This window comes from Mustela putorius, unplaced genomic scaffold (assembly GCF_011764305.1).
Source record: "Mustela putorius furo isolate JIRA1106 unplaced genomic scaffold, ASM1176430v1.1 tig00000129_pilon_pilon_pilon, whole genome shotgun sequence".
Lineage (NCBI taxonomy): Eukaryota > Metazoa > Chordata > Mammalia > Carnivora > Mustelidae > Mustela > Mustela putorius.
Genome location: NW_025421290.1, coordinates 23,949,266 through 23,963,002, shown reverse-complemented (window position 1 = coordinate 23,963,002; position 13,737 = coordinate 23,949,266). Strand labels below are relative to the sequence as shown.

Genomic DNA, 13,737 nt, shown 5'->3' with positions numbered 1-13,737 from the left:
ACATTTAAGCCTTTAATCCATTTAAGTAATTAATTTGTTTCATTAATTAATTTCATTAATTAGTAAGATAAGGGTTCAGTTTTATTCTCTTGGGTGTGATTAACCAGTTTTCCCAATACCATTAATTGAAGTGACTATTTTTTTCCACTGCATGTTCTTGGCTCCCTTGTTAAAGATTAATTAACTTACTTCTGGGCTGCCTATTTTATTTTGGTCCATTGGGCTATGTGTCTGCCTTTTATGCCAGCATCATAATGTTTTGATTAAGATAATGTAATATACAGACACCTGGATGGCTCATTGGGTTAAAGCCTCTGCCTTCAGCTCGGGTCATGATCCCAGGGTCCTGGGATCGAGAACCGCATCAGGCTCTCTGCTCAGCAGGGAGTCTGCTTCCCTCTCTCTCTACCTGCCTCTCTAACTACTTGTGAACTCTCTCTATCTGTGTCAAATTAAAAAAAAAAGAAAGAAAGGAAGAAGTAAAATTGCCTCTGTTTGTAGGTAACAGGACTTTACATAGAGATAAGTAATGCCCCAGAATCCAGAACACAAATCAGTTGTGTTTCTAAATACTAACAACAGCCTATCCAAAAGAGAAATTAAGAAAACAATCTCATTTACAATAGCACTAAAAAGAATAAAATACATAGGAATAAATTTAACCAATGAGGTAAAAGACCTGTACACTGAAAACTATGAGATAACAGTGAAAGAAACTGAAGAAGACACAAATAAATGGAAAGACAGCCCATGTTCATAAATTACAAGAATATTCTTAAAATGTCCATACCTACAGACTCAATGCAATCCATATCAAAATTCCAATAGGGTTTTTCACAAAAATAGAAAAACACCCCTAAGATTTGTATGGAATTACAAAAGATTCTGCATTTCTAACAAGCAGCTAGGTGCTGCTGATGTGATTGGTCTAGCCACCCACATTTTGAGTAGCATGCACTAGGCTTTTCTTCACTTCTGATTACTATTTGCTTCCATCAAACTGAATGAGTAAAACTGTACCATTCAACAGTGGATTTGATATGTTTTAAAGCTGAAATATTTAGAACACTGTGGGCCTTGCACTGGAATATGAAGAGATAAAATAGGAACAGAGTTTTAAAAATCCAGAATGGTCAAGATGATAGGTAAATTGTTTACTGTATTCTGAAGCCAGTTAAGAAAGGTCACACTATTCAAGAACTGTGGTTGGAACAACTCACTAATCACCTGTAATATATCCTATAATATATCAAAGTGAAATCAATGTAAATTAAAGACTTAGATGGAAAGTTAAATTAAATTAAAACTCTAGAATTACTTGAAGGAAATATGGACAATTAGTCATATAATCAATGAGAAAAGATTTTAAGTGTTTCAAGAGGAAGGTTGTTTTTTTTTTTTTTTAACAATATTTAAGTGCCACAGTATTGATTGAAACACAAAAAGATGTCCTCCCATTTTTTTGGGGGGGGGTAATTTTCATTTGTATAAATGCGTTTGGTTTTGTTTTTCAAATGAGCCTTTTAAAAAATTGTGTTTTGTTCTTTCATTATGATTCATATATCTTCTTTTATCTCTCCGAGAGTTTTACATATAGTGTCTTTCGGATTTTTCTATTATCTTAAGTCCTTGGAGATTAAAGATCAAGTTCTTGGGGTGCCTGGATGGCTCAGTCAGGTAAGCAGCTATCTCTTGATCTCAGATCTTGATTTCAGGGTCATGAGTTCAAGTCCTACTTTGGGTTCCATGCTGGGTGTGGAGTCTACTTTATAAGTAAGTAAGTAAGTAAGTAAATAAATAAAATGAAAATAAAAACCAAGTTCTCTTTTCTTCCGTTAGGTCATTTGGTTACATGGTTTTAAAATGTTTTCCTCAATTCATGTTTGATGGAGATCTATTTTCCATGGAAGTCTATGTTCCCTGGACTATGGAAATATTCCTACAAAAAGTTTTATGCTTGCTTAAGCTGGGGCCCAGGCATTAAAATTACTTCTCAGCTTGGGATTTCTACAATTAGTGTGTTGCCTCTAGGCGTTACACAGTCCTGGAGTTTGCGGTTTTTACAGGAGATCCTTTTTTCCCACTTTGGGTCTCATGGAGATGGTAGTTCCCTGAGCACCCTCTTTGGGTTGGAAGATAAAGTTTTCATAATCCCCTTTTCATAATTTAAGCTCCCAGCTTTACTTACTGGTTTTGGTTCCAGCCTCCTACCACAAATTATATTCTGCCAACAGTTGGGTATTAAAATCCATCCCTCTGCCAACATGGCCCATATCTAAGTCTCACATCTTTCAGGGAGCCACAAAGTAGCTAATTTCTTTGGCTTTGAGTTCCCTCTTCACTTTGGTGACAGAATTTTCTTCTCTTTCCCGCCCCCTTCCCTTCATCTTCCTTTCCTCTTTCTAGCTCAGTTATTTGCCAAAATTATTGTTTTATTTTCCTATATGCCATTTCTCCTTCATCTTTAGGAAGTTTAATTTCATTTTTGTAATAAATAAATGCCATGGAAAATGGGAAAAATAGAATACTATTTAAAATCCATTTTGGGGGGCTCAAAATAAATACTTGAAATAACTGCAACAATACCAAAGTAACTAAACAGGTTTCTTTTCAGCGGACAGCAAAAATCTAAACTAAAATCCTGTGTAAACTTGGGCTGCTAACATAACATCATTTTCCTCGTTTATAAATGAGAATTAAAATCTAGGCTTTTTGAGTTGTTGTAAGTATTAAGTGAAAAAATACATAAAAATAATTTAGTACAGAGCCTAAGAACATAGTAAGTGTTCAATAATTAGAAGCTAATACCATTATTAACAGAATGTCAGCTACCATGTAAGCCAAAGATAATGACAATATCAAAGAGTATATTTTACACTCAAGAAAAACAACATCTCCTTTTGATGTTTCCCAGTAAAAATAAACTTACCTTCTGTATTAGGTATAACCTTAACTTTGAAAGTGTAAGATTTCCCCAGATCAATGTATTTCAGGACATTGAGGAATAGGGAATGATCCTGTTGAAACCAATAATTACACGGTTTTGCATATATAGACCACATTCGTCCATTTCTGTGCCCCAAGTTGTGTAAGAACCAGGAGTCTTTTGGGATGATCATATTGTTGAGTATTCTGTCAGGCATGGTAGCAATAGCTAAAGCATTCTTATCATCTAAAATGCTTGTGATCAGGAAGCTGCTATGACCAGGAATCACCACAGTCTTCTCTACGTCCAGGTCTTGAAATGAGGCATTAGTACCTGGAGCTAAAAAAGGAATAATTTATTGCAAAATAAAATAGCCAATGTTATTCAAGCATCCTGGTGGACAAAACTGATGAAAACATTTTTGAGTTTTTAAACTGTGGTCTTAACCAGGGAACGCCAGATTTGAGGTTAGAATTCAAATTATTTTGTAGAAAGTATATCACAAATATGTCAAACACAAACATATTCTTAAACCTTTATTATTAAACTAGTTCCCTAAAATCCCCTGCAGGGGGAAAAAAAAAAGATACCTTCGTAGGGCTAAGTAAGTATAAGAAAGCTGATTTCTTTACTTTAGAACTACCAAGAACCTTAATAACTTAGAATCTTTATTGTGATTCTAAGAGAAGGATAACATAAGAGAAGGATAATGTAGCCAGTGTTTCCCCAGGACCTAAAGGTCTGCCTATTATATAGAAGGTGCTCAACAAATATTTGTTGAGTAGATGAATAATTGATTGTTTAGGAAGGGCATGAATATTTAAAAGAACTAGACTTTAGGGCAGGACTGTGAGGAACATCCCCACATAAGATGATGTGAGAGGATCCATAAGAAGGCTGTTTCAAGGAAGGGGAGGTCGCCACATTCAAATGTCTTTGATACCTCAGGAAAGATACCAGCACACCAATGTTCTCCTCATTCTGAAAAAATCAACAGAAGTAGTCAGAAGAGACCCTCATTGTTCCCTTTGTTGTGTATGCATGCTCTAATTTCTCCCACTTTATTATTTTTTTATTAACATACAATGTATTAATTTTTGTAGTGGTACCGGTCTGTGATTTATCAGTCTTACACAATTCACAGTGTTTACCAAAGCACATACCCTCCCCAGTGTCCATCACCTAGTTACCTCATACCTCACCCCCCTCCCCTGCAGCAACCCTCAGTTTGTTTTCTGAGATTAAAAATCTCTTATGGTTTTTCTTCCTCTCTGGTTTCACCTTTTTTCATTTTTCCCCTCACTTCCCCTATGATCCTCTCTCTTATTTCTCAAATTTCTCATGTCAGTGAGATCATATGATAATTGTCTTTCTCTGATTGGCTTATTATGCTTAGCATAATATCCTCTAGTTTCATCCATGTCATTGCAAATGGCAAGGTTTTGGGGTTTTTTTGATGGTTGTGTAATATTCCTATATACATACACACACAGAGATATATAGATAGATATAGATACAGATAAATAGATAGATATAAATATACCACATTTTCTTTATCCATTCATCTGTTGATGGACCTCTGGGCTCTTTCCATAGTTTGACTATTGTGGACATTGCTGCTATAAGCATTGGGGTGCACCTGCCCCTTCAGATCACTACATTTGTATCTTTGGGGTGAGTACCCAATAGTGCAATTGCTGGATTGTAGGGTAGCTCTATTTTTAACTTTTTGAGGACCCTCCATACTGTTTTCCAGAGTGACTGCACCAGCTTGTTTTCCCCCCAACAGTGCAGGAGGGTTCCCCTGTCTCTGCATCCTTACCAACACCTATTGCTTCCCAACTTGTTAATTTAGCCATTCTGACTAGTGTGGGGTGGTATCTCACTGTGGTTTTGAATTGTATTTCCTTGGTGCTGAGTGATGTGGCTCACTTTCTCATGTGTCTGTTGGCCATTTGGATGTCTTCTTTGCAGAAATGTCTGTCCATGTCTTCTGTTCATTTCTTGACTGAATTATTTATTCTTTGGTTGTTGTGTTGGATATGTTCTTTATAGATTTTGGATACTAGCCCTTTATCTGATATGTAATTTGCAAATATCTTTCCCATTCTGTTGGTTGCCTTTGCTGTGCAAAACTTTTTATTTTGATGAAGTCCCAAAAGTTCATTTTTGTCCTTGCTTCCCTTGCCTTTGGCGATATGTCTAGAAAGAAGTTGCTACAGCTGAGGTCGAAGAAGTTGCTGCCTGTGTTGTCCTCAAGGATTTTTTTTTTAATTTTTTATTTTTTATAAACATATATATTTTTCCCCAGGGGTACAGGTCTGTGAATCTCCAGGTATACACACTTCACAGCACTCACCAAAGCACATACCCTCCCCAATGTCCATAACCCCACCCACCTTCTCGCAACCCCTCTCCCCCCAGCAACCCTCAGTTTGTTTTGTGAGATTAAGAGTCACTTATGGTTTGTCTCCCTCCCAATCCCATCTTGTTTCATTGATTCTTTTCCTACCCACTTAAGACCCCATGTTGCCTCACCACTTCCTCATATCAGGGAGATCATATGATAGTTGTCTTTCTCTGCTTGACTTATTTCGCTAAGCATGATATGCTCTAGTTCCATCCATGTTGTCGCAAATGGCAAGATTTCATTTCTTTTGATGGCTGCATAGTATTCCATTGTGTATATATACCACATCTTCTTGATCCATTCATCTGTTGATGGACATCTAGGTTCTTTCCATAGTTTGGCTATTGTGGACATTGCTGCTATAAACATTCGGGTGCACGTGCCCCTTTGGATCACAACTTTTGTATCTTTAGGGTAAATACCCAGTAGTGCAATTGCTGGGTCATAGGGCCGTTCTATTTTCAACGTTTTGAGGAACCTCCATGCTGTTTTCCAGAGTGGTTGCACCAGCTTGCATTCCCACCAACAGTGTAGGAGGGTTCCCCTTTCTCTGCATCCTCGCCAGCATCTGTCATTTCCTGACTTGTTGATTTTAGCCATTCTGACTGGTGTGAGGTGATATCTCATTGTGGTTTTGATTTATATTTCCCTGATGTTGAGTGATATGGAGCACTTTTTCATGTGTCTGTTGGCCATCTGGATGTCTTCTTTGCAGAAATGTCTGTTCATGTCCTCTGCCCATTTCTTGATTGGATTATTTGTTCCTTGGGTGTTGAGTTTGCTAAGTTCTTTATAGATTTTGGACACTAGTCCTTTATCTGATATGTCGTTTGCAAATATCTTCTCCCATTCTGTCAGTTGTCTTTTGATTTGTTAACTGTTTCCTTTGCTGTGCAAAAGCTTTTGATCTTGATGAAATCCCAATAGTTCATTTTTGCCCTTGCTTCCCTTGTCTTTGGTGATGTTCCTAGGAAGATGTTGCTGCAGCTGAGGTCGAAGAGGTCGCTGCCTGTGTTCTCCTCAAGGATTTTGATGGATTCCTTTCACACATTGAGGTCCTGCATCCATTTTGAGTCTATTTTTGTGTGTAGTGTAAGGAAATGGTCCAATTTCATTTTTCTGCATGTGGCTGTCCAATTTTCCCAACACCGTTTATTGAAGAGGCTGTCTTTTTTCCATTGGACATTCTTTCCTGCTTTGTCAAAGATTAGTTGACCATAGAGTTGAGGGTCTATTTCTGGCTCTCTATTCTGTTCCATTGATCTATGTGTCTGTTTTTGTGCCAGTACCATGCTGTCTTGATGATGACAGCTTTGTAATAGAGCTTGAAGTCTGGAATTGTGATGCCACCAACATTGGCTTTCTTTTTCAATATTCCTTTGGCTATTCGAGGTCTTTTCTGGTTCCATATAAATTTTAGAATTATTTGTTCCATTTCTTTGAAAAAGATGGATGGTACTTTGATAGGAATTGCATTAAATGTGTAGATTGCTTTAGGTAGCATAGACATTTTCACAATATTTATTCTTCCAATCCAGGAGCATGGAACATTTTTCCATTTCTTTGTGTCTTCCTCAGTTTCTTTCATGAGTACTTTATAGTTTTCTGAGTATAGATTCTGTGCCTCTTTGGTTAGGTTTATTCCTAGGTGTCTTATGGTTTGGGGTGCAATTGTAAATGGGATGGACTCATTAATTTCTCTTTCTTCTGTCTTGTTGTTGGTGTAGAGTAATGCAACTGATTTCTGTGCATTGATTTTATATCCTGACACTTTACTGAATTCCTGTACAAGTTCTAGCAGTTTTGGAGTAGAGTCTTTTGGGTTTTCCACATATAGTGTCATATCATCTGCAAAGAGTGATAATTTGACTTCTTCTTTGCCAATTTGGATGCCTTTAATTTCCTTTTGTTGTCTGATTGCTGAGGCTAGGACTTCTAGTACTATGTTGAATAACAGTGGTGATAATGGACATCCCTGTCATGTTCCTGACCTTAGCGGAAAAGCTTTCAGTTTTTCTCCATTGAGAATGATATTTGCGGTGGGTTTTTCATAGATGGCTTTGATGATATTGAGGTATGTGCCCTCTATCCCTACACTTTGAAAAGTTTGATCAGGAAGGGATGCTGTACTTTGTCAAATGCTTTTTCAGCATCTATTGTGAGTATCATATGGTTCTTGTTCTTTCTTTTATTAATGTACTGTATCACATTGATTTGCAAATGTTGAACCAACCTTGTAGCCCTGGAATAAATCCCACTTGGTCGTGGTGAATAATCTTTTTAATGTCCTGTTGAATCCTATTGGCTCGTATTTTGGTGAGAATTTTTGCATCTGTGTTCATCAAGGATATTGGTCTATAGCTCTCTTTTTTGATGGGATCCTTGTCTGGTTTTGGGATCAAGGTGATGCTGGCCTCATAAAATGAGTTTGGAAGTTTTCCTTCCATTTCTATTTTTTGGAACAGTTTCAGGAGAATGGGAATTAGTTCTTTAAATGTTTGGTAGAATTCCCCTGGGAAGCCATCTGGCCCTGGGCTTTTGTTTGTTTGGAGATTTTTAATGACTGTTTCAATCTCCTTACTGGTTATGGGTCTGTGCAGGCTTTCTATTTCTTCCTGGTTCAGTTGTGGTAGTTTATATGTTTCTAGGAATGCATCCATTTCTTCCAGATTGTCAAATTTGTTGGCGTAGTTGTGATCTCTCCTCTTTCATTCATGATTTTATTTATTTGGGTCCTTTCTCTTTTCTTTTTGATAAGTCTGGCCAGGGGTTTATCAATTTTATTAATTCTTTCAAAGAACCAGCTCCTAGTTTCGTTGATTTGCTCTATTGTTTTTTTTTTTTTTTGTTTCTATTTCATTGATTTCTGCTCCGATCTTTATGATTTCTCTTCTCCTGCTGGGCTTATGGTTTCTTTCTTGTTCTTTCTCCAGCTCCTTTAGGTGTAAGGTTAGGTTGTGTACCTGAGATCTTTCTTGTTTCTTGAGAAAGGCTTGTACCGCTATATATTTTCCTCTCAGGACTGCCTTTGTTGTGTCCCACAGATTTTGAACCGTTGTATTTTCATTATCATTTGTTTCCATGATTTTTTTCAATTCTTCTTTAATTTCCCGGTTGACCCATTCATTCTTTAGAAGGATGCTGTTTAGTCTCCATGTATTTGGGTTCTTTCCAAACTTCCTCTTGTGGTTGAGTTCTAACTTCAGAGCATTGTGGTCTGAAAATATGCAGGGAATGATCCCAATCTTTTGATACCGGTTGAGTCCTGATTTAGGACCGAGGATGTGATCTATTCTGGAGAATGTTCCATGTGCACTAGAGAAGAATGTGTATTCTGTTGCTTTGGGATGGAATGTTCTGAATATATCTGTGATGTCCCTCTGGTCCAGTGTGTCGTTTAAGGCCTTTATTTCCTTGCTGATCTTTTGCTTGGATGATCTGTCCATTTCAGTGAGGGGAGTGTTAAAGTCCCCTACTATTATTGTATTGTTGTTGATGTGTTTCTTTGATTTTGTTATTAATTGGTTTATATAGTTGGCTGCTCCCACGTTGGGGGCATAGATATTTAAAATTGTTAGATCTTCTTGTTGGACAGACCCTTTGAGTATGATATAGTGTCCTTCCTCATCTCTTATTATAGTCTTTGGCTTAAAATCTAATTGATCTGATATAAGGATTGCCACTCCTGCTTTCTTCTGATGTCCATTAGCATGGTAAATTCTTTTCCACCCCCTCACTTTAAATCTGGAGGTGTCTTCGGGCTTAAAATGGGTTTTGTTTTTTTATCCATTCTGATATCCTGTGTCTTTTGATTGGGGGCATTTAGCCCATTAACATTCAGGGTAACTATTGAGAGATATGAATTTAGTGCTATTGTATTGCCTGTAAGGTGACTGTTACTGTATATTGCCTCTGTTCCTTACTGATCTACCACTTGTAGGCTCTCTCTTTGCTTAGAGGACCCCTTTCAATATTTCCTGTAGAGCTGGTTTGGTGTTTGCAAATTCTTTCAGTTTTTGTTTGTCCTGGAAGCTTTTAATCTCTCCTTCTATTCTCAATGATAGCCTAGCTGGATATAGTATTCTTGGCTGCATGTTTTTCTCGTTTAGTGCTCTGAAAATATCATGCCAGCTCTTTCTGGCCTGCCAGGTCTCTGTGGATAAGTCAGCTGCCAATCTAATATTTTTACCATTGTATGTTACAGACTTCTTTTCCTGGGCTGCTTTCAGGATTTTCTCTTTGTCACTAAGACTTGTAAATTTTACTATTAGGGATGGGGTGTGGGCCTATTCTTATTGATCTTGAGGGGCATTCTCTGAACCTCCTGAATTTTGATGCTCGTTCCCTTTGCCATATTGGGGAAATTCTCCCCAATAATTCTCTCCAGTATACCTTCTGCTCCCCTCTCTCTTTCTTCTTCTTCTGGAATCCCAATTATTCTAATGTTGTTTCGTCTTATTGTGTCACTTATCTCTCGAATTCTCCCTTCATGGTCCAGTAGCTGTTTGTCCCTCTTTTGCTCAGCTTCTTTACTCTCTGTCATTTGGTCTTCTATATCACTAATTCTTTCTTCTGCCTCATTTTTCCTAGCAGTGAGAGCCTCCATTTTTGATTGCACCTCATTTATAGCTTTTTTGATTTCAACTTGGTTAGATTTTAGTTCTTTTATTTCTCCAGAAAGGGTTTTATATCTCCCGAGAAGGTTTCTCTAATATCTTCCATGCCTTTTTCGAGCCCGGCTAGAACCTTGAGAATTGTCATTCTGAACTCTAGATCTGACATATTACCAATGTCTGTATTGATTAGGTCCCTAGCCTTCGGTACTGCCTCTTGTTCTTTTTTTTTTTTGTGGTGAATTTTTCCACCTTGTCATTTTGTCCAGCTAAGAGTATAAGAAAGAGCAAGTAAAATACTAAAAGGGTGGCAACAACCCCAGGAAAATATGTTTAACCAAATCAGAAGAGATTCCAAATCGTGAGGGGGGAGAAAGAGGATAAAAAGAGGTTCAAAAAGAAAGAAAGAAAAAAAAAAAAAGAAAAGAATTTAAAAAAAGAAAATGAATAAAGAAAAATATAAAAAAGAAAAAATATATATATTAGATAAACTAGCTAAAAAACGTTAAAAAAGAAAAGGGTAAAAGTTAAAAAAAATTTTAGCAGAAGAAGAGGAAAAAAATGAAAAAGAAAAAAATTAAATTAACTGCAAGACTGAAAAAATCACAGGGAGAAAGCCATGAGTTCCGTGCTTTGCTTTCTCCTCCTCTGGAATTCTGCTGCTCTCCTTGGTATTGAAGCTGCACTCCTTGGTAGGTAGGTAGAACTTGGTCTTGGCTGGATTTCTTGTTGATCTTTGGGAGAGGGGCCTGGTGTAGTGATTCTCAAGTGTCTTTGCCCCAGGCGGAATTGCACTGCCCTTACCAGGGGCAGGGCTGAGTAATCCACTCGGGTTTGTTTTCAGGAGCTTTTGTTCCCTGAGCGCTTTCTGTAGAGTTCCGGAGGACGGGAATACAAATGGCGGCCTCCTGGTCTCCGGCCGGGAGGAGCCAAGAGCCCGGGGCCCCACTACTCAGTGTGCCCTCAGAGAACAGCAGCCAGTTACTCCCGTCTGCCTGACCTCCAGCAGCGCTCCGATCTCACCGAGCCTGGGACGGGTTCAAGGTAACCCCGAGCTGTGAGCTTACTGTTGGCTCTGTCTCTGTAGCTAGCTTTCCCATTCCAATACCCGCAAGCTTGCGACACTCAGACACCCCCAATCCTTCTGTGACCCTGCGTGGACTTTTCCCCGGTTTAGCCTCTGGAGCGATGTCCCTCAGCGGAACAGACTTTTAAAAGTCCTGATTTTGTGCTCCGTTGCTCCGCCGTTTGCTGGGAGCTGGCCCCTCCACACGGGGTCTATCTTCCCGTCGCTTTGGATTCACTTCTCCGCCGGTCCTACCTTTCAGAAAGTGGTTGTTTTTCTGTTTCCCGAATTGCTGTTCTTCTTCTCTTCAATCTGCCGATGGATTTGCAGGTGTTTGCAATCTTTAGATAAGCTATCTAGCTGATCTCCTGCTAGCTGAAGTAGTGTCAGCCTGTTACTTTTCCGCCATCTTGACTCCTCCCTCCTCAAGGATTTTGATGGATTCCTATGTCACACTGAGGTCTTTCACCCATTTGGAGTATATTTTTGTATGTGGTGTAAGGAAATGGTCTAGTTTCAGTCTTCTGGGTGTTGCTGTCCAATTTTCCCAACATCATTTGTTGAAGTAACTGTCTTTTTCCATTGGACATTCTTTCTTGCTTTGTTGATTAGTTGACCGTAGAATTGAGGGTCTACTTCTGGGTTCTCTATTCCATTCCATTGATCTATGCATATGTTTATGTTCCAGTACCCCACTGTCTTGATGATTATAGCTTTCCAATAAAGTTTGATTATGGAATTGTGATGCCACTAGCTTTGGTTTTCTTTTTCAACATTCTTCTGGCTATTTGGCTCTTTTCTGGTTTCATACAAATTTTAGGATTGTTCCATTTCTTTGAAAAAAGTTGATGGTATTTTGATAGGGATTGCATTAAATGTGTGGATTGCTCTAGGTAGCATAGAAAGTTTCATAATATTTCTTCTGATCCATGAGCATGGAAGGTTTTTCCATTTCTTTTTGCTTCTTCAATTTCTTTCATGAGTATTCTATAGTTTTCTGAGTACAGATTCTTTGCCTCTTTGGTTAGATTTATTCCTAGGTATCTTATGGTTTTGGGTCCAATTGTAAATGTGATCAACTTCTTAATTTCTCTTTCTTCTGTCTTGTTGTTGGTGTATAGAAATGCAACTGATTTTTGTGCATTGATTTTATATCCCGACACTTCACTGAATTCATGTATGAGTTCTAGAAGTTTTGGGGTGAAGACTTTTGGCTTGATATGATAAAGAATCATTTCATCTGCAAAGACTGAGAGTTTGACTTCTTCTTTGCTGATTTGGATGCCATTTATTTTTGTTGTCTGATTGCTGAAGCTAAGACTTCTAGTACTATGTTGAATAGCAGTGGTGATAGCGGACATTCTTGCTGTGTTCCTGACTTTAGGGCAAAAGCTCTCAGTTTTTCCCCATTGAAAATGATATTCACTGTGGAGTTTTCATAGATGGCTTTGATGATATTGAGGTATGTACCCTCTTCTCCCTAAAATGTGAAGAGTTTTGATTAAGAAAGGGTGCTGTTCTTTGTCAAATGCTTTTTCTGCATCTATTGAGAATATCATATGGTTCTTGTTATTTTTTTTAATGTATTGTATCACATTGATTGATTTGCAGATGTTGAACCAACCTTGCATCCCAGGAATAAATCCCACTTGGTCCTGCTGAATAATCCTTTTTATGTACTATTGGATCCTATTGACTAGTATTTTGGTAAGAATATATTTTGGTGAGACTCCATGTTCATCAGGGATACTGGTTTGTAATTCTTTTTTGATGGGGTCTTTGTCTGGTTTTGGGATCAAGGTAATGCTGGCCTCACAGAATGAGTTTGGAAGTTTTCCTTCCATTTCTATTTTTTGGAACAGTTTCAGGAGAATAGGAATTAATTCTTCTTTAAATGTTTGGTAGAATTCCCCTGGGAAGCCATCTGGCCCCAGGCTCTTGTTTGTTGGGAAATTTTATTACTGTTTAAATTTGCTTGCTGGTTACTGGTCTGTTCAGGTTTTCTATTTCTTCCTGGTTCAGTTTTGGTAGTTCATATATCTCTAGGAATGCATCCAGTTCTTCCAGATTGTCTAATTTGCTGACACATAGTTGCTCATAATATGTTCTTATAATTATATTTCTTTGCTTTTGGTTGTGATCTCACCTCTTCATCCATGATTTTATTATTTTGGATCCTGGGTGCCTGGATGGCTCAGTCACTAATTATATTAATTTGGGTCCTTTCTCTTTTCTTTTTGATAAGTCTGGCCAGGGGTTTATTAATCTTATTAATTCTTTCAAAGGACCAGCTCCTACTTTCATTAATCTGTTCTACTGTTCTTTTGGTTTCTATTTCATCAATTTCTGCTCTGATCTTTGTATTTCTCTTCTCCTGCTGATTTAGGCTTTCTTTGCCTGTTCTTTCTCCAACTGCTTTAAGTGTTGGGTTAGGTTGTCTATTTGAGACCTTTCTTTTTTCTTGAGAAAGGCTTGTATTGCTATATACTTTCTTCTTAGGATGGCCTTTGTTGTGTCCCAGAGATTTTGAACAGATATATATAGATATATCTATATATTGATCTATAGATATATCGATATATAGATCTATATATCTATATATATTTTAAAGATTTTATTTATTTGAAGACAGAGACCACAAGTAGGCAGAGAGGCAGGCAGAGAGAGAGAGGAAGGGAAGCAGGCTCCCTGCTGAGCAGAGAGCCCAGTGCAGGGCTTGATT

General features: G+C 37.9%; 1 protein-coding gene across 4 annotated transcripts in view; it reads right to left on the bottom strand.

The window, feature by feature from the left end:
- The window catches only part of CATSPERB (cation channel sperm associated auxiliary subunit beta), a 120,945-nt gene that overhangs the window by 19,802 nt on the left and 87,406 nt on the right, over window positions 1–13,737 (bottom strand). For all 4 annotated transcript variants that reach the window (XR_001179922.2, XM_013057593.2, XM_045071191.1 and 1 more), the window contains one exon: window positions 2,930–3,265. Coding sequence is in view for 3 of the 4 variants with exons in the window: in XM_013057593.2 (XP_012913047.1) it covers window positions 2,930–3,265 (336 nt within the window). In the remaining variant the exon portion in view is untranslated. The remainder of the gene's footprint in view (window positions 1–2,929; window positions 3,266–13,737) is intronic.